Here is a 22,049-nt window from a genome sequence, read left to right on the forward strand (position 1 = left end):
CCGGTACGGGCACTTGGTGGCCTTGCAAAGGATTTGCGACATGCAACCCTTTAATTCTGGATGATACATGAATTATGGGGACACTAATGATCTCAATCTGAATTCCGCCCGAGCGCGACTACAGGGACTTGTCCCACCAGCCCATATTTTTTTGTCTACATTCGTTTTAGATTTTAACAGTTTAGATACAGAGAAGCATAGGTTCATATATGAAATGCATACTGAAATAGACTGACATGAAAGTGGCAGTAGATTGTACATTGGTGGTGATCTTCAAACGTAGTAGCCTCCTATCATTTGTATTGACCTGGGAGTACATACATATTATGGCGATCCACATAGTCGAGGTGTTTTAGATACAATGTCCCTAAGCTTGTCCCCTGGTGTAAGAGCGTCATCTGCCTTTGACGTCCTTGGGAGCCGTAGTTTTCTGTCCCTGGAGTTGGGCTATATATCTGCCAACTAATGTTGATACCAAATTGCTGGCCTGTATCCCTGACTAATAACCTGGGTGTTGAACTGGGGTATTGATACGGGGTCAGCGAGGAGGGGGGGTGGGGGTGTGTGCAGACTGAGGGGGGGGGGGGGCAGATCTTCTGTCCGAGTTCACCTGGTGATCCGGCGTGCTATTGCCGTGAATGCAGGGGGGAGGGAGAGGGGGTGATTATCTTCCTGAAGCTATTCTGGGGTTGAGCTCCTACTTAAGAGTTGCTATGGGGTGTCCCTGGTGTGTGCGCACACCATTTCAGTGTGTCCATTAGGAGGAGGTCCTATCGGTCAGGCGCATGTTGCCTGGGTTTAGGGTGCCTCGTCCAGTTCGTCCCGTGTAGTTTGTTGTCCAAATTGATACAGTAGTTGTGCCCATTCCATGGAAATATGATGTTTGTGCGTCCATTTCACTTCCTCATCCTGAATCGCTTCCTCTATAGCCACCCCCCATTTCTTAACTGCTCTCACCCAGGCCTCCACTGGGGGTCCCTCTGGGGCCCGCCAATGCACGGCTATTCCTCTTTTCGCCAGGAGGAGGGAGAGTGACATCGGACCTGTAGTTTATCAGTTTTTCGTCTTCTGAACACGCCTATTGTGTACGCCTCCCATTACGTGATCCCTGGGATATTCGTGGTGGCCCGGAGTGTCTCGTGAATGTAATCCCAGTACTGTTGTAGTGTGGCGCACCCCCAGAACATGTGTTTGAAGTCCACTGCTGGGGCTGAGCACCAGGGGCAGAAAAATTGCGTATCTGGATAGAAGCGGTGTAGGCGCTTTGGTGTCAAATATGCCCTGTGTAAGATATTAAATGGTATATTCTTAAAGCGTGCGTTTCTGGAGACCTTTTTGGGGTATTCTAGAGCCTGTTCCCACTCCTTGTTGTGTCCCACCAGCCCATATATACTTTTATCTTGTTATTTCACTCATCGTGTTGTACTTGCACTCTGGTGCCTGCCTGCTTTCGCGCTGTTGTCATAGCGCTGTCGCCGACCCAGAACCTGTAACTTCCTTACACCGCCATCCCGGCGAGGACGGAGGCCACGCCCCTTTCTGAGGCGACGCCCCCGACGCCGCCCCTATAAATAACATTGCCAACCAGCGCCGCGCGTTAAGATAGACCTGAGCTCTTGAGGCGGAAGCCGAGAGCTTCTTGTGTTAAACTTTTAAAATACTTTTATCTGGTTATTTCACTCATCGTGTTGTACTTGCACTCTTGGTGCCTGCCTGCTTTCGCGCTGTTGTCATAGCGCTGTCGCCGACCCAGAACCTGTAACTTCCTTACACCGCCATCCCGGCGAGGACGGAGGCCACGCCCCTTTCTGAGGCGACGCCCCCGACACCACCCTTCCACGTCTATATATAATGTGCATTTCTCGGACACGCAGCGGACGAGCGCGCGCGCCGTCTGCGCGCCGAAGGTAAGCCCGTCTACGCTCGTCCGCGCCAGGCCGGGCCCTAGGGCACGCCACGCTGGTCATCTCATCTCGTACTCGCCCGACGCGCTTAAAAAGTTACAGCCTCATGCCCCCCCACTGTCCCCTACCACCAGCCGTCGTGTACACACTGCCGGCCTTATGCGCCCTGGTCTACCTTCTCCATGTGGATACACAAACGCAGCCAACCCGTCTAGAAATGTTACATCCATCAGTATGTCCTATTTGAACACTCGTTCTTTAGTGAAACATGCTGATGATATCTTTATCTTGCTGACGGATAACAGACCCGATATACTCCTGCTCACGGAAACGTGGCTAACGTCTGAGTCTCTCCCTGATATCTTGGCCGCCCTCCCCCCTGATTATTATATTCATCATGCCGACCGCCCCGATGGCCGGCCCGGTGGCGGGGTGGCAGCCATTATATCTAAGCGCTTGAACTCCATCTCATCCCTTTCCCCCCCACTCCCAGAGGTAGATAATCTACTTATCAGTGTGGAAACCGGTACCGGTGCCTTCACCTTCCTCCTGTTATACCGGCCCCCACACCCTATGCCATCCTTCTCCACTATTTTGAGTGAACACCTCTCCAACCTCCTAACGGAGCATTCCAGTTTTGCCCTTCTAGGTGACCTAAATTATTGGTTCAATGACACCAGTGCCGAACCTCATGCTATAGAGCTCTTTGAGACTCTTACTAGCCTGAACCTCACCCAACAGGTCACCCAATCCACCCACATTAAGGGCCATATTTTGGACCAGATCTGCACCTGTAACCTGGCCCTGTCCCAGCCAGTCATCTCTTCTTGTGTCTGGTCAGACCACCACTTAGTAAACACCATCATCACTATTGCTGGCCGGACTCTTGCTCCCCTGATGGCTGGCGGCTCCTCACGCAAATGGAGTACTTTCGATTCTCAGGGCTTTCTTACAACCCTGGCTGACACTCGGCCAGCCTTCAACTCCCCTGATAACATCGAAGGAATAGAACATGACATCGGTTCCTGGCTGAAGTCAGCCAGTGACCTCTATGTCCCCCTGACCAAATTCCCCCCCACTAGACATCACAATTCCCATAGGTGGTTCTCCGTTGACCCCAAGCAACAGAAAACAAAAACCCGCCAGCTGGAACGTATCTGGAGACGCGATTACTCCAACGTAGCCAGGCAGTCCTACATGACTGCACGTAGGGAATACAAATCGGCCATCATTGCAGCAAAAATAGAACACTTTTCTATCAGGATTTCGTCCGCAGCAAATAAATCAAAAGAGGTGTTCAAAGTAATGAACGAACTCACTACTGACGATAGAACACTCCCAGCCCAAACCCCCACGCAAGAAGCTTGTGACACCCTTAATCTCTATTTTTTGGAAAAGATTGTAAAAATTAAAAACTCTATACCTCCCCTACCCCAGTCATTCACACCGAACTCTCCCTCTGACAATTCCCTCACGTTTTCTACCTTCCCCACCTTGAACTCACTCTCATTGGCGGAACTTGCCATCCGTGTGAAATCTGGCTCTCCTAACGACAGCTGTCCACCCTCTGTACTGCGGAGTATCTGCCTCAGCCTACCTGACTGTGTCTTACCCCTGCTAAATGGCTCGCTCAACAGAGGCATTGTCCCCAGCTCTTTTAAGGAGGCCACCCTTGTGCCCCTCCTTAAGAAACCTGGCGCTGATCCTGCACAACCGTCGAACTATCGTCCCATTTCCCTTCTCCCCTATTTCTCAAAACTATTGGAGGCTCATGTTACTTGTTGCCTATCCAATTTTATTGAATCTTCTGGTCATCTTGAGCCTAACCAAGCCGGCTTCAGGCCTGCCCACTCTACTGAGGCTGTCATCTTGGCAGTCTTGGATACACTCAGGAGGAACGCAGACGCAGGAGTTTCCCAAGCCCTTGTACTTCTGGATTTGTCCGCCGCATTTGACACGGTGGACCATGACATCCTTCTCCACCGTGTCAGGCAAGCGGGCATCCAGGGCTCTGCACTTAAGTGGGTTGAGTCCTTTCTGACTGACAGAACTCAGGCCGTCCGCTTAGGCCCTTACACTGCAACTAAAACGCCCGTGGTCTGCGGAGTCCCTCAGGGCTCCTCCCTCTCACCGCTCCTGTTTAATTTATACCTTAGGCCCCTGATTCAATCCCTCCAGAAATGGGACGCAGTTGTCTACAACTACGCCGATGATCTTCAGATCATCTTTTCCCTTAACTCCCCTCACGACATCAAAACATTTCACTCCGTGATGATTCATATCCAATCCTGGATGAACCAGAATCAATTGAAGCTAAATCCCGGAAAAACTGAACTTCTCCTCCCTGGACTCAGTCACGTCCACTGGGGCCCACAGTTCTGGCCCTCTGAGCTTGGTCTCCCTCCAACCCCGGTCAAATCAGTGAAGAGCCTGGGAGTGATTATTGACACCGAACTATCCCTTAAAAATCAAGTGGGTGCGGTCATTTCATCATGCATGTATCAGCTTCGGAAGATTCGTAAAGTCCGTCATCTACTTCCACCTGCCGCGCTCACCCAAGTCGTCATTTCACTTGTGCTTTCCCGGTTGGACTTCTCGAATTCCCTCTACTATGGCCTCCCACAATCTCTGCTATATCGCCTTCAGATAGTTCAGAATCAAGCGGCCCGACTCATTCACAAAACCCCCAGATGGCAATCGGCCAAACCTTTACTTCATAAACTACACTGGCTACCAATAGGCCAAAGAGCAGCCTTTAAGGTGGCCTGCCTCACATTTAAAGCTCTCCATTGCCCCGGCCCCGCATTCCTCAAATCCTTAATCATCCCTCATCACCCAATACGCAACCTTCGATCTGCTTATCGCCATCTACTTGTCACCCCCAAAACAAAACAAAGAAATTCGGTGGTCGCCGCTTCTCTCACTTGGCCCCCAGTCTCTGGAACCCTCTTCCTCTCCTCATCAAATCCACCCTCTCCCTGTTGAACTTTAGGAAGTTATTAAACACTCACCTCTTCCCTCTTTGCGGTTAACTTATGCGACTCTCGCCTTTTTTCTTCCTCACTCTCTCTGTCTTAATAGCGCCAGGAAGCCTTTGGTGTCAGTGCGCTTTATAAATCACACTTAAGATAAGATATATGGTGGTAGTATACACCTAAGAGGGTAGGAACTCAAGTAGCATTATTGACTATGACTCTACTGAAACCCTACACACATCACATTTGCAGTGATACCTGGGAAATGCCACATTGAACTCACCTCATCTGTATTTGTTTGAGTTGCTAAGTATTAGACAATGACGTGTATGCAGAGGGACAATATATTTGCTCCTATTGCCTTAAGATGCATGCAAAAAGCATGATATTGCATGCTGTGTGTATAATATGTCCTGACCAATCGTTTGGGAATGTGTGCGCACTGTGTATGGATGGGCATTCATGGAGCAGGCATGTCATTGCATGCATTAACAGAATATGCTACAGCAACATAATTCACATATACTCAGAACGGCTGAATTAATACTTTTTTCATCTCTTTGTTTTGGTTCATGTTTTTTTGTCCTCTTGCTCTCGTTTGATTTTGCTGAAAATAGGCAGCAGTGTATGCCTCTCCATCTGGGGCACAAGCAAGTAGGCCAGCCTCATCTGTTGAGATTTGTCTTCTGTCCTGTGTTGTGACAATTGGTGAATGACCGACCCGACACAATAGACTAACTGTGACATTAACCCATCATAGGAAGCAGGGATTTACAATCGGTCCTGACGGAAACCCGGGACAGTGTATGGGTCCTGAGGAAGGGCTGAAACATATCAATTTAGTATGAGTGTACAGGAACAGTAACCCTTCCCTTTATTCACCCAAGTATTTCACGTATATTTTAATCATACCCGTGGCACCCAAACTAAAAGGAAACTGAGGTGACTACTAGGTTTTTTTTTTATATTTGTATAACCTGTCAGGATTAAAACATTGTCTAAAGTGCTCCCTGAAATATGTTGGAGCCCACCCTGGTTTTGAGGGACCAGGGTGCGACCCGATGATAAAACATGACATCAGTAGAGTGTGTAAGGGTCCACAATAAAAATACTGAATATTCCTTTGGGAACAGGAGGACAAAGTTCCTAATTTTACCATTATTTACAGGGTGGTAGGATAGCATAGGAAGAACTCTCACTAGTAAGATGCTCATGAAAGGATTGACTGCCTTGTCATAGTGGCAGTTATTTATGTATTTTATGTGCAAGAGATTTGGAAAAGCTTTATGCACTATAAGCCCGTCCTTCCCATGGACAGTGATGCAAGAATCAGAGGTTCTCAAGCCTCTATAATTTGTAATGTTGATAAATTGGCAGAAAGTAGAATCCTAGGTAGGCTAAGACATCAGTGTTACGAAATAGACATCATATATTTTGCTATTGCTCAATAGAGGAGACTCGTAGCTGAGATGTCAATTGTTTCATCACTGAAAAGAGGGAGGAGTCCTCAGGTGGCTAAAGATTCGAGGCCTCCATTGGGAGGTGAAAGCAAATCTTTTAGCGTGATAGAGGAATGTTTGGAGAGACTAAGCGAAGTGAGATAGCGGAGGTTCAGAAATCTCAGATTTCTAGACACTCTGAGGTAAAGAGCAAAGCTATATATATTTACATTCACCTGGGCAAGAATTTCCATAGTGCTTTCCAAACCCATAAGTCCTTACTCCCATTGAAAAGCAGTGTTCGAGATCTGGTGTGAAAGGAGTTTGGGCCTGGGGAAATCTCCTCTTGAAATAAATCCTGTGACATGTTGGGTGCACTTAGAAAATTCACCACTCAAAAAGAAGTCCAGTGTGTTCAAAATATAGAAATGTTTACATTGATAATGAAACTACTTCATACATTCAGAAAATTTCACATGACTGCTGCCTTGTCATGACCCATGTTCTTATTATATGAGGGTTGCCCAGAGCTGAGACTTGATTGGGCAATGTGCATTTCAGAACTTCTGGACTATTTGTTTTATATGTTTCTGTTTTCTTATAGTGTCTGATGTGATGCTTAAGGTATATGGTTTCAGATATATAGCTTCTTCTTACAGCTACTCTCCACTATTGTTTTTGCTGTGCTAAAAAATGTACAAAACAGCTCTACTTTATTGTACCTGTTTAAACCAGCCTGAAAGATGCAATCTTCCAAATAAGGAGATATTTCTTCAAAGTTACAATGTGTTTATCTTTGGGGATAATTATCAATATGTGTTCCTTCCAAGGTGATGGCAATTGCATGAGATGGATTCTAAATACATGTGGATGTTTTTTCCTTTGTTTACCTGGCCAGGTTCTCCATGCTTTCTGCCACTTAGGCATATCTTTTTCTCCCCGACAGGTACAGATGCGGAGGATGAAGGTGACGACCTACTTCTCTCTTACGTGAAGGATTTTTGGTGGTTTCCCCACATGTGGAGTCACATGCAGCCCCACCTCTTCCACAACCAATCCGTTCTTGCGGAGCAGATGGTGATGAACAAAAAGTTTGCACTTGTGAGTAGGGGGACAGACTTGGCCGGTGCTGTGGGGCAATGCAAGACTGGTCTGATAAGCTTACACTGACTGTATTAATAAGTTACTTTAACAGAGGTCTGTAGCTTTTTTTAATCCGGTGAAAAAATCTCCAGCTTCCCCTGGAGTAAGCAAGAAATCTCAGTTCTTTAGAAAAAGGGGAGAGATTAGCAACGTTGTCCAAAATCCAAGAAGGTGAGCATTTTCTTAAAACTACGGGAAAGTCTGACTTATCCATCATCCCCAGGTGAAGCTTGAGACAATCACAAGCCTACACCTTCACCCTCTTCAACCATTGTAGGAGCGTGGTGGTCCCAAATTAGTCAAAGTAAAACCTGAATGGAAGGATCTGCACCATCAGAGGGAAGTCTGCAGTTAATAAACTGAGACCGAAATCGGCACTTTTTTCTGCTTCTTGAAGGAAATATTTCTTTAATCTAAGCAAGAAGTCTGCAGCTTCAATCCAGTCTGTAAATCTGCATGTTAATCATAAACTTGGAGAAAACTGACATCACCACCACAAAGGGGTGTCTTCAACTTCCTAAGAAGCTTAGCGAAGTGTGGTGTCCTCCTAAACATAAACTATTTTTCATTTGTGGGGTAATTTATAAGGTGCAGCTGTTGCACTGTGGGAGTGTCTTTGCATTAGTTAAGAGTGGAAGAACCTGAAGGGTGAATGCTAATGAGAGAAAATCCAGATTTATCCAGTATTGGGGTATCTTTCATAGATTCACATGCCTGAATTATTCCCTGCGTCGAGATGGGAGTCCCACAGTAAAATATTCAAGCAGTGCTTTAAAATCTTCATAGGCTTTAATGTCCTTAAGCCTTGTAAATAGCCTATCACTGTACTTTTTAAATAAGGACCAAATGTTGGAACCCAGCCAGTCAGCTGCCAGCACCCTCTAGAACACGCTGAGCCAAGGCAGGTTCTCTCAGATTTTCACCACACGTCGTATGGAAGGGAGTCTCCCCGAGTGCTACTCAGTTTTTACAACTTTCTCAAATATTGGCATCATGTCAGACAAAAATGGCCTTATCCGCCCATGTAAGACCTGTGGCAAGAAAAGAGTCGATGTTGATGTGTGAGAAAGTGCCATCTTTCTTGCATGGTATGCCTCCACTTTTTGCTGAATTGCTGAATGTACTTTGACTGAGTGTGCCCTGGACTAGGTACCCAGGGCCTTGTGACCAGGGAAGGCCTCTAAGGGCTGCAGCACTCATTGCGCCACCTTTAGAGGCCCTGTACCCTAACACACACACACACTGCCCTTGCATGCTGAGTGTCTGGGTACAAGACAAAACAAAGAGTTGACATGGCACACATCCCTGCCATGCCCACCACATACACTGCCCTGGCATACATCAGCCACCCCTCTAGCTGGGTGCCCTATGCCAGTGGTGTGGGCACAGGAGCATGAGCCCTGTGCCCCTACAGTACCCAGGTCCATTCCTGGGCACTGTAAGTGCAGTGCTGCCATTTAAGAGTACATGGTGCTGAGAGCTCGTCAAACACGAATTCCACAGCACCATAATGGCAACACTGAAGACTGAGAAGTTTGGTATCCAACTTCTCAGCACATTAAACCCACACTAATGCCAGTGTGAGATTTAATGTACCAAGCACCACAGAGGGCATCTTAGAGATGCCCCCTGAAACCTAAACTACAATCCACGTCTGGTCTGAGAGGCTGCCTAGGCTGCCACACAGCAGACCTGTTGCTGGACCCCTGGGTAGGAGAGCCCCTGCTCTCCTGGGCCTGCAACAATGCACATCCTGGGCGAGGTGCTAGGTCTCCTCCCCCAGGATGGACAGGGGGAAGCTTCAAAGGCATGCCGCCTCTGTGAGATTTCCCAGGCCACTTGCAACCCCCACTCTGGCAGGAAGCCTGGCCGGAAACCCCAAATAAGGACCGGGGATGTGCCAGCCTGCCAACTCCACCCCTCAGGTGGGGGAGGTGAAGTGAAGCACATCTCCAGGCGCTCGCCATCTTGAAGATGGGAGGCCCTACCCAATCAGGACTAGGCTACTGCCCCCCTCCCACAGGAGAGTGGCAGAATAGGGTGTGTATCCACCCCAGGACAGGGACCCATTGGTCCCTGCCCTTTACGTACCTGTAACGCCGCTAAATCTAGTATTTAGGGGCACCCTGAACCTTCCTTTTCTAGATTCTGAAATGCAAAGAAGAGCAAGAAGAAAGAAGACCTGCCCTGCAGCTGCTAAGAAGAGGAAGACAGCAACTGTTTTGGCTCCCGCCCTACCGGCCTGTCGACCCTCGAACCTGCTCCTGCAACAACCCGGCACCTCTTGTGGCCAGCAACCTCACAAACCCCGGAGGACCTGGCTATCTTCTGGCTCTAAGCACCTGGGACTCCCATGAGCAGAGGCTCTGCTCAAACTCAGCATCTAATCCCTGGCATCAGCCCGGAACCGCATACCCTACACACTCTGCACTCGCCAAGCCTGGCCTGTGCCGGAGTGAACAAAGACCACGAGGATGACCCCATGGCGCTGTGACCCCGAGTCCGGCACCCAAGGACTTCCCTCGACGCTCCTGACGATGCCTGCAGCCTCAGAACCAGGTACCCCCACAACCGCGATCAACTGAGGGTAAGATTTACCAACACCAAAAGGCACCCCTGCACCCAGCGCCCTGTGGCCCCCTGTGCCCAACTCCTGTGTACCTACCTATCCTCCAACTACCCAACTTACCTCTCGAAGTGGTGGTGGTACCTGAAGAATCTTCGTCCCCGAGCTTGCAGTCTTTTTCTAAACCGGAGCTTTACATTGAGCGCCCGTAGGCTCAAAAGCACCCTGCACCCAGCCGCCCGAGTGGCCAAGGCAGTATAACCTTTGCACCTATCTACTTCCCCATTTGCCCTGAGCAAGTGACCAGGAGCCCAGCTCCCACAGCCGCGTGGCCTGCTAGTCAGCAGCCACCAACCAAGGCCCCCCTGCCTTCCATAGGATAACATAGGGCCTAACTCTCTCTGCACCCAGCTGCCCCTGCGCCGCTGAGGGTGTAACTACTGTACCTACCTGACCCTGGGAGACCCCTGAGTCTATGCCCAGAACCTTAACTCTGCCAGTCGAGTACTTAACTTTAAACCGATAACTCAATTTTCTCCATAGGGTAACGTTGACTGGTTTCTTCTGAAATTTCTTCTAAGTGTGGAGTTGAAATAGTCACCAAAAATCAGCCGAGTAACGAAAACGAAAATACTCATCTGCTATTAGGTGAGCTCCCAGTGCTGGATCTTGGTGCCCAGCACTGACTCTGAAAAATATTCACAACCGTACTTACCAGTAACCCAATTTTCTTCCATAGGAAATCATTGACTGTTTTTCTGTGACGTTTCTTCTGTCAATTTCTGCAAACTTTAAATATTCTTTAAAAATCGTACAAATTATGAAAACTTAATTACTTACCTGTTTTGGATGAAGGTTCCAGTACTGAGTCTAGGTACTCAGTACTGGATTACAAAAGTAACGAGAACATACTATACCTGCAACTTGAATTTTCTTCCATAGGGAATCATCGACTGTTTTCTGTGAAATTTCTTCTGTCAACTTTTAAAATATTACTTAAAAATCCTAGTAGTAACTAAGTCGACTTTTATCACTTGTTTCTAAGTACTGTCCCAGGACTGAATCTAGGATCCCGTCCTGGAATCCCAAAAGTAATCCTGAAAGTAATCTATTGCAAATAACTTGAAACTTTCATTGAACTCAATGCATTATTGTGTTTAAAACTGTGTTGCCTATTGCAACAACTTGTAAATTTTTACAAAAGCATTTACCTAAAGCATCTCATTCTGAGAAAGTATATTTTAATTCCTATTGTTGGTTCTAAAATAAAACAGATATATATTTTTTTATATAAACCATTGGCCTAGAGTTCAGTTATTGAGCGTGTGAAATCATTTTGCTGACTGTGTACAACAAATGCTTTACACTGTCCTCTGATACTGCCTTACTGCTCGACCAAGCTACCACTTTAGAGAGTAAGGTTATATCTAACTTTAGCCTCTACCAAACCTCTGGGGACTGTGGACTCTGTACACCCTGTACCTATTTGGGGACAGTATATACAGAGCCACTTTCTCACAGGATGATACACCTAAGGAGTGTTTTTTACTGTCTTTATCCAAGGTATGAGGTGAGAGAAGGCAAGATCTGCTGCACCTTTTCAACTGAAACCCTCAAGAAAAGAGAGGGGAAGGTTGTTATTGTGGCTTCAGACCACTAAACACCAGTTTCCTTCTTTTGATGAGGAAGATGACAGCCTCTACATCCCATAAGAGGGCCAGATCTAAGGACAGTGCCTCAGGTGACGTTAAGAAACATCATAAGCCTTCCCAGGACTCCATTGCTTCTAAAAAGAGAAACAAGCGAAACACTCCACTTATCTGTACATTCTACGTCTTCCAGGAAGGAAGGCGATCATCCTAGAGTCTCATCGTCAGATCCTGTGGAGACATCGTCGACGACGCTCCCTCACCGACGACTTTCAGTGTTACAGTGATGGCAACAGTGACGACTGCAATGCAGGCTCCAATACAGTCTACTAGAGTCTAAGCGTCAATGGTGAGGACCCCATCATTGTGGAAGACTGTCGACGCTCCCTCGTCGACTAAGACACCGTCAGCGAAGATCCCGACGACTACTGACTCTTCAAAGAGTGCCCCGTTGACACCTGCTCTTCAGTTGACGACAGTCGATGATGGTACAGTTGACACCGCCGATGATGGAATTTTTGTTTCCTGTGGTATCTGCACTGTAGACGAGGATTACTCAAGTTATCAGTGTGACCAAGACTTTCGTACTGCCAGCCATGCAAGAGTTTAGTAAGGTTTCGCCCTTACTCCTATCATATCTGCTGGAGGGCTATGTAGAAGATGACGAAGACGATGATGGTCTTTATGGAGTGGCTCACAGCCCATCTGAACTTTTACATAAAGTGTCAGGATGAGGAGGCTGAGGTCTATAATGACGAGTCGCAATACTACCAGCAGGAGTATATGGCTCTGCGTCACCCTTACCATTCATGTGGTTTTCATCCAGAGCCGGGCCCCGGGGACATTGCCCATCTGCCACCTTCACTGATACAGGATCTACAGGCTATGCTGGTGGATTACCGGCAGCGGTTCCCGCCGCAACAGGATCAGGCAGACAGGCCGGTACCTCAAATAGATCCTCCAGGTACCCCAGCCGCTCAACCGCTAAGCACACCTGTGAATGTTTCCTGATCCCGGACCAGCCGACCCTGAGGCACTAGATGCCTCTTCGGATGAGAATAGAGAGGAAGGTGAGCTGCCAGATTCAATCTTTGCTCCTGATCCTTGGGACGATTGGTATTCCAACTCCCTCTCTCCCCTCATCCGCATCTCCCATCAGATTGATATTGGAGGGTTTCATAATTTAATGCAGAGGTCGGCCAGCAGGTTTCATCTGCCTGTTCAGGTCAAACAGACCGAATGCTTTTTAGGTCTCGCCTGAGACAGCGCTTTAGCGCTGCTCTGGCGAGACTTAAAGTAAGTGAGTTTTGGAAGTGCAAACGAGTGCTTTCAGGCCTCCGAATACAGTGCATGTGCGCCGGGCGCGCGCACCATTTGGCAGCCTGAAAGCACTCGTTTTCTTTCACTTTCGCGGCCGCACGGCCGCTTTGATGTTTGATTGCGATCGCGATAACTTTCACATTCGCGGCCGCACGGCCGCCTCCCTTCCTCCCTCCATGAATGCCAGAAAATCTAACACCAATTTGCTAAGGCCTCATCGTGACCTTTACAGGAAAGAAAACACACAGACAAGGGCTTCTCTGAAACGATCGACATTTGAGCTGGGCTGTCTTCGTTGCACTGTTTTTTTTTGTGAAGCGGCACATCTGTGCGTTAGTCCGGGCGGTGGCATCCGTGTGTACATTCAGCAAGCAAAACCAGGCCACATGGATTTGCATAAAAAGAAACTGCTGATTTGAACGAGGTTTGTCGGAAATTTCACTTTCGCTGAAGCACACTTAACAATTTACTGACAATTCCGCCAAGTGTGCCTATTTCTTGTCGATTGTTTCCTCTCACACCCAGTTTCTTTTGATCTTGGCTGAGAACACAGATCTGCTCGGCTGCGGTCTAAGCGCTTCATGCGAACACATTGCCTCAGTTTGCTTAGATCACATGCTAATTGTTTTCTTCGTCTCTGCCAATCACCGCCGAGGACAGACGAGAGAGGAGCTCCGCAGGCGTTGAAAATAATTTTATGGAGGATTTCATTTGTGTGCACAGTCTGCCGGTCTTTGGAGAGTGGAGCAGATCAAAAAAACGTGTTTTTTATTTTTTATTTAGCGCTACGTACCACACTTCTTCGGTGCCTAGTTAAAACAAGCATTTGTAATCCAATAGGTCTCGCATTTACTATTGGCATTGTAAATGACAATGTGTTTCTGAATTTAGCTTTTCAGGTGGGTGTGTAACTTTTAGCATGGTTGTTTCAGATAAATTGTTGCGAACCGCACCGAAGATCTGTATGTGGGGGACAGAAAACATGGTCAACTTTCAATAATGTAAAGAGGTGCAGCGGCCCCACTACGTTTACATATACACCAGAAGATGAGTCTGCAGCCTGCACCTTCGAGGTGGCTGCTCACAGTGACTTCAAACATGCGCACCACAGCCTAAGACTCCCCCTCTAGCAAGCATTTGCAATGCAATAGGTCTCGCAGTTATACGAGTTTGAGCTATTGGCATTATAAATGACAGTGCCTTTTATTTATGTTTTAAAACAAACTTAAATAAAAAGCATTGTCATTTACAATGCCAATAGCTCAAACTCCTATAAATGCGAGACCTATTGCATTGCAAATGCTTGTTGCTGTTGACGCCTCTGATACCACCACAGACATTGCCTGCAGCAGGGACGCGTGCGCAGTCTCACGTACCTTGTAGAACCCTTCGACAGCTTGTCATTATCAGTGCGAAACTGCCCCGCTTTGCCGATGTGGGCTACTTTTTAAGTTTGAGTCGCTAGCGGGGGCCACTTTTATTTTGGTGCCCGGGCCTACTTTCTGTCCTAGTCCAGCCCTGGTCATAGGTCCAGTTATGTCCATACTGAGCGTTCACATCACACTCTAATGAATTCTGGGAACTGTAGTCTTATCTGTGAAGCTGACACAATTAGACCAACGTTCCAGGCAGAAGGGTCGGACTGGGACGGAAAAGAGGCCCGGGCATCAACGTAAAAGTGACCCCCCCCCCCCCCCCCCCATCAGCGCATGAGGTATCTACAAAAGTGGTCATGATTGCAAATTTGGGCAGTTTTGAACTTGTAAAGTCATGCTGTACATGCGTTTTGCACAGTATGGGAAACTGCATGTATTTGAGCTTGCTGCAGGCAATGTTTTTCTTAATATCTGGCAAACCAACAATAGAAACTGGCCCAGCAGACGGGCTCGCTGGCAGCCAAATACCGGCTCCCTCACTGACCTGTTGGGCCAGGCCAGCCCATCGGGCACTGCCTGGTTGCCCTTTAGGCCAGTCTGACGTCACCAGGCAGGGGTGGAACGCAGGCCTCTGCAGCATCTGTGGTGCTAAGGGAGGGATTTGGGGCGACCCTTCAATGGGCCCCCGTTTAGCCCAAGACCAAAGCATATCTGTGACATACATTATGGGGCTTGAGGGGTGTAATTTTGCTGATGGAGGTGACCTTCATACAGAATCTTGTACTCCCATGTTTACTCCTGCCCAGCATGATGTTGGCTGAAAAACTAGTAGTTGATGAAGCTAATTCTCATGTCATGGGTTCAGGTGGCCAATCAGGACGCTTCCGTTACAGGCTTTCCATAGCCATACAGTCGCCCTCTTGCTTTATTTGGGATGGAACAAGTTTTGGTACTCGCCAAATTGTCTTTGACTAAGGGTGCAGTCTGGGGTGGAGCTAGGGGCGGTGCTAAGAGGCAAACATTTATTAACAAGATGAAGTCTTTCTTAGCGCACAATTGTGCATGAGGATATAGAAACACTTCTGCTTTTATTAGTGCAAAAGGATACATTTATCAATGTTTTATTTTAAAATTTTAATTGCGTGCACATTGCTTATGGCGTATGACCAACATCTGAATTTTCACTTGCCGACAAAAGTGGATACTGTGTGCAGTTCCGGAAATAAACCCAGAGGGGGACGTTCCCTGAACCCGCTCCTGTTGACAGGTTTCGGCTCTCCTTATCGTAATGTTCCTGTTTATTCAACTACGGTGCTTCCTCTAAAGTACCTTTTGTAATCCTGTTTATTCACCTACCGTGGTGGTGCTCATTTTAAAATTTACAAACTAATGAAGTTCCTTGATGTATAGCGTTTGAAAAACCAAGATTGTGGCACGCCATGTGATAAAGGAAATAAGCATTGGTGCCTTCATTTACCCTGTCTTGTTGCAGGCCACCTGACTTCATGGCAAAGTCGACATTTGTATCCGTAGTTCCTCCAGTGTTTTTCATTTGTGTTTGAAGGGCCCAAGAGCCTCTTTGAATATACATAACTGTTGATTTCCTTCATTTCAGCACGTAACTTTATGAGGAAAAATAGTATCTCAATGAATTTTGGAGCCAAGCTACTTCAGGAAAGCGTCCCCCCCCCCCCCCCCCCCCCCCCAACCTAAAGTGGTGAATTTCTAACTCATTTTTAAATCACAAACTGCACTTTTCCCCCCTCCTTCTCCCTCATACGTACTTCTGCTCTGGTGCTTTCCATCAGTCCCCTTTTTTTTTTTTTTAAACTCTATCTGACTGAATCCTCCCATCTTCTACCTAATTTTGCTCTTGTATTCACCACTCATTCTTTCTTCTCATTCTATCATCTTTGTGTCTTTCTCTTTCTTTATCCTTCCATTCACTTTCTCCACCCCTTATCCTCATTCCCTTATCTCCTTTTCACCGTATATCCAGATTGTCTCTCTTCTCCTTTCGAATGATCTAAATATGCCCATGTAAAACTCAGGATTGGACCACTCAGCCAGGCAACAATTGTTACCCTCACAGACTGACATGGAGATCACATTCCAGGAAGAGCCATCTTCCAGAGAATCCGTGTCAAACCGTTTTAGCCTTGTCCCAGCGGTCAAACACCTGCTGCATGCATTACAATGCACTGGCTTGCCACCCTATATTTGGGCCACTGGAATTAAGTCATGCTGCTGCATTTTCCGCATAATAATGGAATTGCTGCATAAACTATCATCTCCTGCATAAACTGCAGAAAAATACCCCCAAAACAATTCCAGCTTAAATGGGTCAAAGGTTACTGCAACATAGTGACTAATGTTCCTGTGCAGTGGACGGCCCTTCGCAAAGGTTGACGGGTCATCTTTGAGCGTCTGCTTTGTTTACTCCAATAACCCATGTACACTTTAAAATAAATAATCCGAGACCTATATAAATCCATGCTTCAAGTTCCGTCTTCAATGCCACACACACCACATATGAGAGGGCGCACACATCCACCCAACATAGATGGTTATTTTAATGCGAACTCGTATTACTAATTGGTGTGCAAGGCAATTAATGCAAAGTTCCAACAGTCAAGATTTGGGTCTGTAGACCTGAGACTGTCAAATGTAAGTCCAGAGGATACCTAAAAACGGTTGTCTGATGGGTACAGATGGCGGTGGAGTATTAGACGCAAGGATAAAACAGAACAAGCATTTGCAATGCAATAGGTCTCGCATTTACGCGAGTTTGAGCTATTGACCTTGCAAATGACGCCTTTTATTTTTGTTTTCCTTTTTAAAACCTAAATGAAAGGCATGTCATTTACAATACTAGGAGTTTAAACTCGTGTAAATGCGAGACCTATTGCATTTCAAATGCTTGTTATGACTTGAAGGAAGACACGAGGAAATTGGTATGCTTCATACCAATTATAGATTTATATATGGCAGGAAGGCCTCAAAATTATGAAGACCTCAGCATCCATACCACTGGTGTTACCCTGTATTGAGAAGTAGTATAGGGGGCCAGAGGAGTCTCCATCTTGCCTCATTGGACTCCCCAAGCCGGACTCTTGTCATTTCTCAAGCGGCACAAAGACGTTTGAAAAACCCTGCTTCCCTGATTACCACCACTCCTGATCAGGAAGAGTGTAGGATAGACATTTTAGGGAAACCCTTTCTCTTCTATGGCAGCAGTGACAATTAAGGCAGTGAATACTTTAGCAATTATCGGCCGCTACGACTGCCAAATGTGGTCAGACATGGCGGGTTTAATAGACCTTATCCCTGAAGACAAGAGGCATGAAAGCTACTAGTGGAAGGTGAGCATGCAACTTTGGAAACCTTGACTGTGCCCTTGATGTAGCCAATACTGGTTTTAGACAACTGGTGGGAGCTGGTGTGCTCGGACGGCAAGGATGGCTGAAAGCATCCACCTTTAGGCCTGCGGTACAGATGAAGGTTTTGGATATGGCTTTTGACGGTGACTCCCTCTTCGGAAAGCACATCGATGAGGCGCTGCTGGCGATTAAGAATGACATGTACACTTCAAAGTTGTTGGGCACATTGCAATACAGAAAGATGCCCTTCAGAGGTGCTAGGGCACGAGGATTTGCCCTTGCAAGGGAGGTTACCAGAGGGCTCAACAGTATTAGCCAAACCAGTCGTAATACCGACAATCCTCCATCTACGGCTGGTTTCTCTCTGCAGGGAGGCTGCAAACGAATGCCTCAACAAGTTTGTGACACAGAAAGGAAGCCATGATCACGCCAGTTTACCAACCTCCCTCCCTCCCCGCCCAACTATTTGGTGCGAAGATTTCCAGCTATGTCCACCGTTGGTGCGAATTAACAGGTCTCTGAGTGTTGGACCTTGTCACGAACGGTAACACTCTAGAATTCATTCAGTGCCCGCCGACTACTCCACCCAAGTGTACTCCTCCCCCTCATCTTCACTTATTACGCAAAGAGGCTTTTGGTCATGCTCACTAAAGGAGCAATAGAGGAAGTGCCGATGTTGCAAAAGGGAAAAGGTTTTTATTCTGTTTTCCAAATAAAAAGAAATTATGAGAATGGAGACAGATACTGGACCTGAGAAATCTCAGCAAGTTTCTCAAGAAACAGACGTTCAGAATGGTAACGCTTTCTGATATCCTAGGCCGCTTAAATGAAGGAGACTTCATGACCTCGCTTGACATGGGAGAAGCTCATTTTCATATCCCAATCCATCCGAATCATCGGAAATTCTTAAGATTCATAGTGGCTGGTACCCACTACCAATAAAAAGTACTTCCGTTTGGTCTCAAATCGGCACCAAGGATCTTCACTACGTGCTTGGTGCCTGTATCAGTTGCCCTGCAAGGGCTCCAAGTGTTCCTGTTTCTCAACTACTGGCTGCTCAAAGCACCACAGCACAGAAGGCCAATCAAGCTGCAAGCACCTGTCTTCATATGTTCAGGGCTTTGGGACTCACTGTAAGCAAAGCTTAATCTATGTTCCATCCAAGTCCAGTCATATCCTTCCTGGGAGCGTCCATAGATGGCATCTAATGCAAAGCCTTTCTAGCTCACGAAAGACAGTTACGTTTGCAAAGACTTGCGAAAAGCATATCAAGTAAAAAAGGATTCAGTGCGAATGTACAAGTCTCTCCTGGGAATGTATTCTTCAGCAATAAATCTGGTGCCACTAGCCAGACTGAGAATGAGGCCTCTTCAGGAGGAGCTACAAAAACAATCGCAACAGGCTTCGGAATCCTTTGAGGATGTAATGCAGATCACAACATGAATTGTAGAGGCGCTGGGATGGTGGTTTCATGCACCAAATCTTGCAAAAAGGCCTTACTTCCCTCCAAACTATCCCAGACCTCATACTGACAAGGGACTCCTCCATGGACAGCTGGGGAGGTCACCTGCAAGAGTTACAAATTCAGGACAAATGGTCGTCTGCGCAGAAACATCAACACATCAAAGGCTAGAGCTCAAAGCCATCTTCTCATCTCTTAAGGCTTTCTTACATGGACAATATGACCAGCATGTATTACGTCAACAAACAAGGGGGGAACCAAATCCATTACCCTATTTCAGGAAGCGCAGGAGCTATGGGATTGGACGACGCCACATTGAATCTCACTAAAGTCCGAGCGTGTCAATTGTCTTCACAATACTCTGTCAGACACATTAAGCAGAACGCAGGCCACTTGTCAGGAGTGGGAGCTGGAGCAGTCTCAACTCAACAAGATGTTTTGAAGGTGGGGAAAACCAGCGTTAGACCTCTTCACAACGACGGAGAACACCAAATACCAGTATTATCCCTGCAGATTCCCTCTACCAGGGTGGAGGGGGAATGCCCTATAACGCAATGGTCCGCAATATATGCTTATGCTTTTCCCCCCATCCCGTTAATTCCCAGGGTATTAACCAAGATAAAGACGGAAGGCTGTCGTCTGATCCTGATAGCGCCACAATGGCCCAGGCAGTACTCGTTCCCAGAGCTGCTACTGCTGTCTGAGTCGAGGCCCATACGCCTGCAACCATCTCCATCTCTGCTGACGAGATAAAAGGGGCAAGTAAATCTTCCAGACCCGCAATCTCTTTATTTGCACGCACGGCTCCTGAGTTCCTAAAATTCAGGGACTTGGATATCTCGCAGGAGTGCAGGGAAGTTATTGCCAAATCCCGAGCGGATAGCACTAACAAGACATACCGCCTAAAATGGAAGCGATTCTGTTTCTGGTGTCAACGAAACAACCTTCACCCACTTCAAGCGCCTCCTGAGCAGATTTGACCATATCTCCTCTCTTTGGCGAAATCGGGTCTCACTTTCTCTTCAGTGAAGGTTCACCTGGTTGCGATTTCCCGTTTTAGGAAGTCTCCTTAAGTTCCTTCTCTCTGTGCCTCTAGTCTCATAAAACAATTCATGAGGGGCCTCTTTCGTGTATTTCTGCAGAATGGAAGCTTATCTTAGTCCTTGCACAGTTAATGAGGCAGCCGTTTGAACCAATGAACCAATTCGCAAAGCAGAGCTCAAGTTTCTCATCTGGGGGTGGCCCTCCTACTGGCTCTCACTTCTGCAAGGAAGGATAGCGAGATACAAGCTTTTGCAATCAAGGAACCTTTTCTGTGTTCCACTGTTCACTATGTATCTCTGGACAAGTTCGACTTTTATTCCTAAAGTCCTGACACAGTTTCACCTCAATGAACCAGTGATACTTGAGTCCTTTTTTCCAAACCCATCTAGCCCAGCAGAACGGGCTTTGCACATATTGGATGTTGAGGTGTTTAAAAGTCTACCTGCATAAAACAAAGGACATAAGACTGATCAGTTTCTGGTGGCCTACAGACAAGGCAGAGAAGGAACAGCAGTAACGAAGGCCATGGCTGCCAGCTTGGTCTCTTCTGCGATCCAATTCTGCCCTGACAAGGCTAACAAGCCTTTAACAACAAGTACTAAAGCACACTCCACCAGCGCAGTTTCTACGTCAGCAGCTCTGTTTGCTGGAGTAACATTGGAAAAAATTTGCCGTGCTGCAACACTTTTATGCGGCATTACAGTCTCCAATTTACGCAGCATGAGGATGCAGTGGTGAGCCAAGCGGTACTGCGTCATCTCTGCAATTAAGGTCACCCTCTTTGTTTGATAAGAGGAATTCTATATCTTACTTATAATATATGACACTACTTTATTTCTGTTGCCAATGTAAATTTTCTGTATAACTCTGGAAGTTGAACACTGTCTTAATTGTTCTAGTATTTTATTCTACTAAAACACATCATTGGATAAATCCTAAATATTATAGTATGTTAAGGTTACATGTTTCATTTCCAGGCATCTTTTTGACAGCTGTCCAGAATTTGAAAGATTATATACATGGTTACAAATGTCACCTTTATATTTCAGTAACTTGGAGGGGGTATGATTTACATGTCTCCCTCCTTCCTCCAACAGTACAATCTTGGGTACTGCTTGCTATTCTGATTCAGGCATGTGAATCTATGAAAGATAACCCAATACTGGATAAGAAAATAAGTTACTTACCTGTAACTGCGGTTATCCAGGATTGGTATCTTTCATAGATTCACATGCAACCCACCCTCCTCCCTGTTGAGGTAGTTCTCTTTAATCTTTGGGATTCTTACTTCCCACTTGTGCTTATTCCAACATTCAGTTCTTGATTTAAAAAGGACATCGATAGGCTACTAATTACATGGCTTAAGGCCGTTATAGCCTATGAAGCTTTTAAATCACTGCTTGAATATTTTACTGAGAACTGGGAATGATTCAGGCTTGTGAATCTATGAAAGATACCTATACTGGATAACCGCAGTTACATTTAAGTAACTTATTTTCTTTTTTATGCTTTCCTGAACATTTTTAGTTGAGGCTGGTAACTGTTCTCGAGCGATCAAGGTCCACAGCTTGGCATGTTACAACTTGAATGATCTGCTGCCCCATTTGATGTAGTTGCCTCAGGAACTACAAAATTGGCTATGATCTGAGATTCTTAGCAGGTATGTAGCTCTTGAGTTTGTCCACAAGGAACATAGGAGCTGTCCATGAAACATTTTGTGTATCATGTATGATGCCTTATAAAGGATTTGGTTTTTCACTGCCAGCCAGTGTAGGTGCTGAATATGGCTGG

General features: G+C 46.6%; 1 protein-coding gene across 1 annotated transcript in view; it reads left to right on the forward strand.

The window, feature by feature from the left end:
- NDST1 (N-deacetylase and N-sulfotransferase 1) overlaps nt 1-22,049 on the forward strand; it is a 328,999-nt gene that overhangs the window by 152,267 nt on the left and 154,683 nt on the right. The window contains exon 5 of the mRNA XM_085617708.1: nt 7,265-7,419. Coding sequence (XP_085473834.1) covers nt 7,265-7,419 — 155 coding nt within the window. The remainder of the gene's footprint in view (nt 1-7,264; nt 7,420-22,049) is intronic.

Source organism: Triturus cristatus, chromosome 7 (genome assembly GCF_964204655.1).
Source record: "Triturus cristatus chromosome 7, aTriCri1.1, whole genome shotgun sequence".
NCBI lineage: Eukaryota > Metazoa > Chordata > Amphibia > Caudata > Salamandridae > Triturus > Triturus cristatus.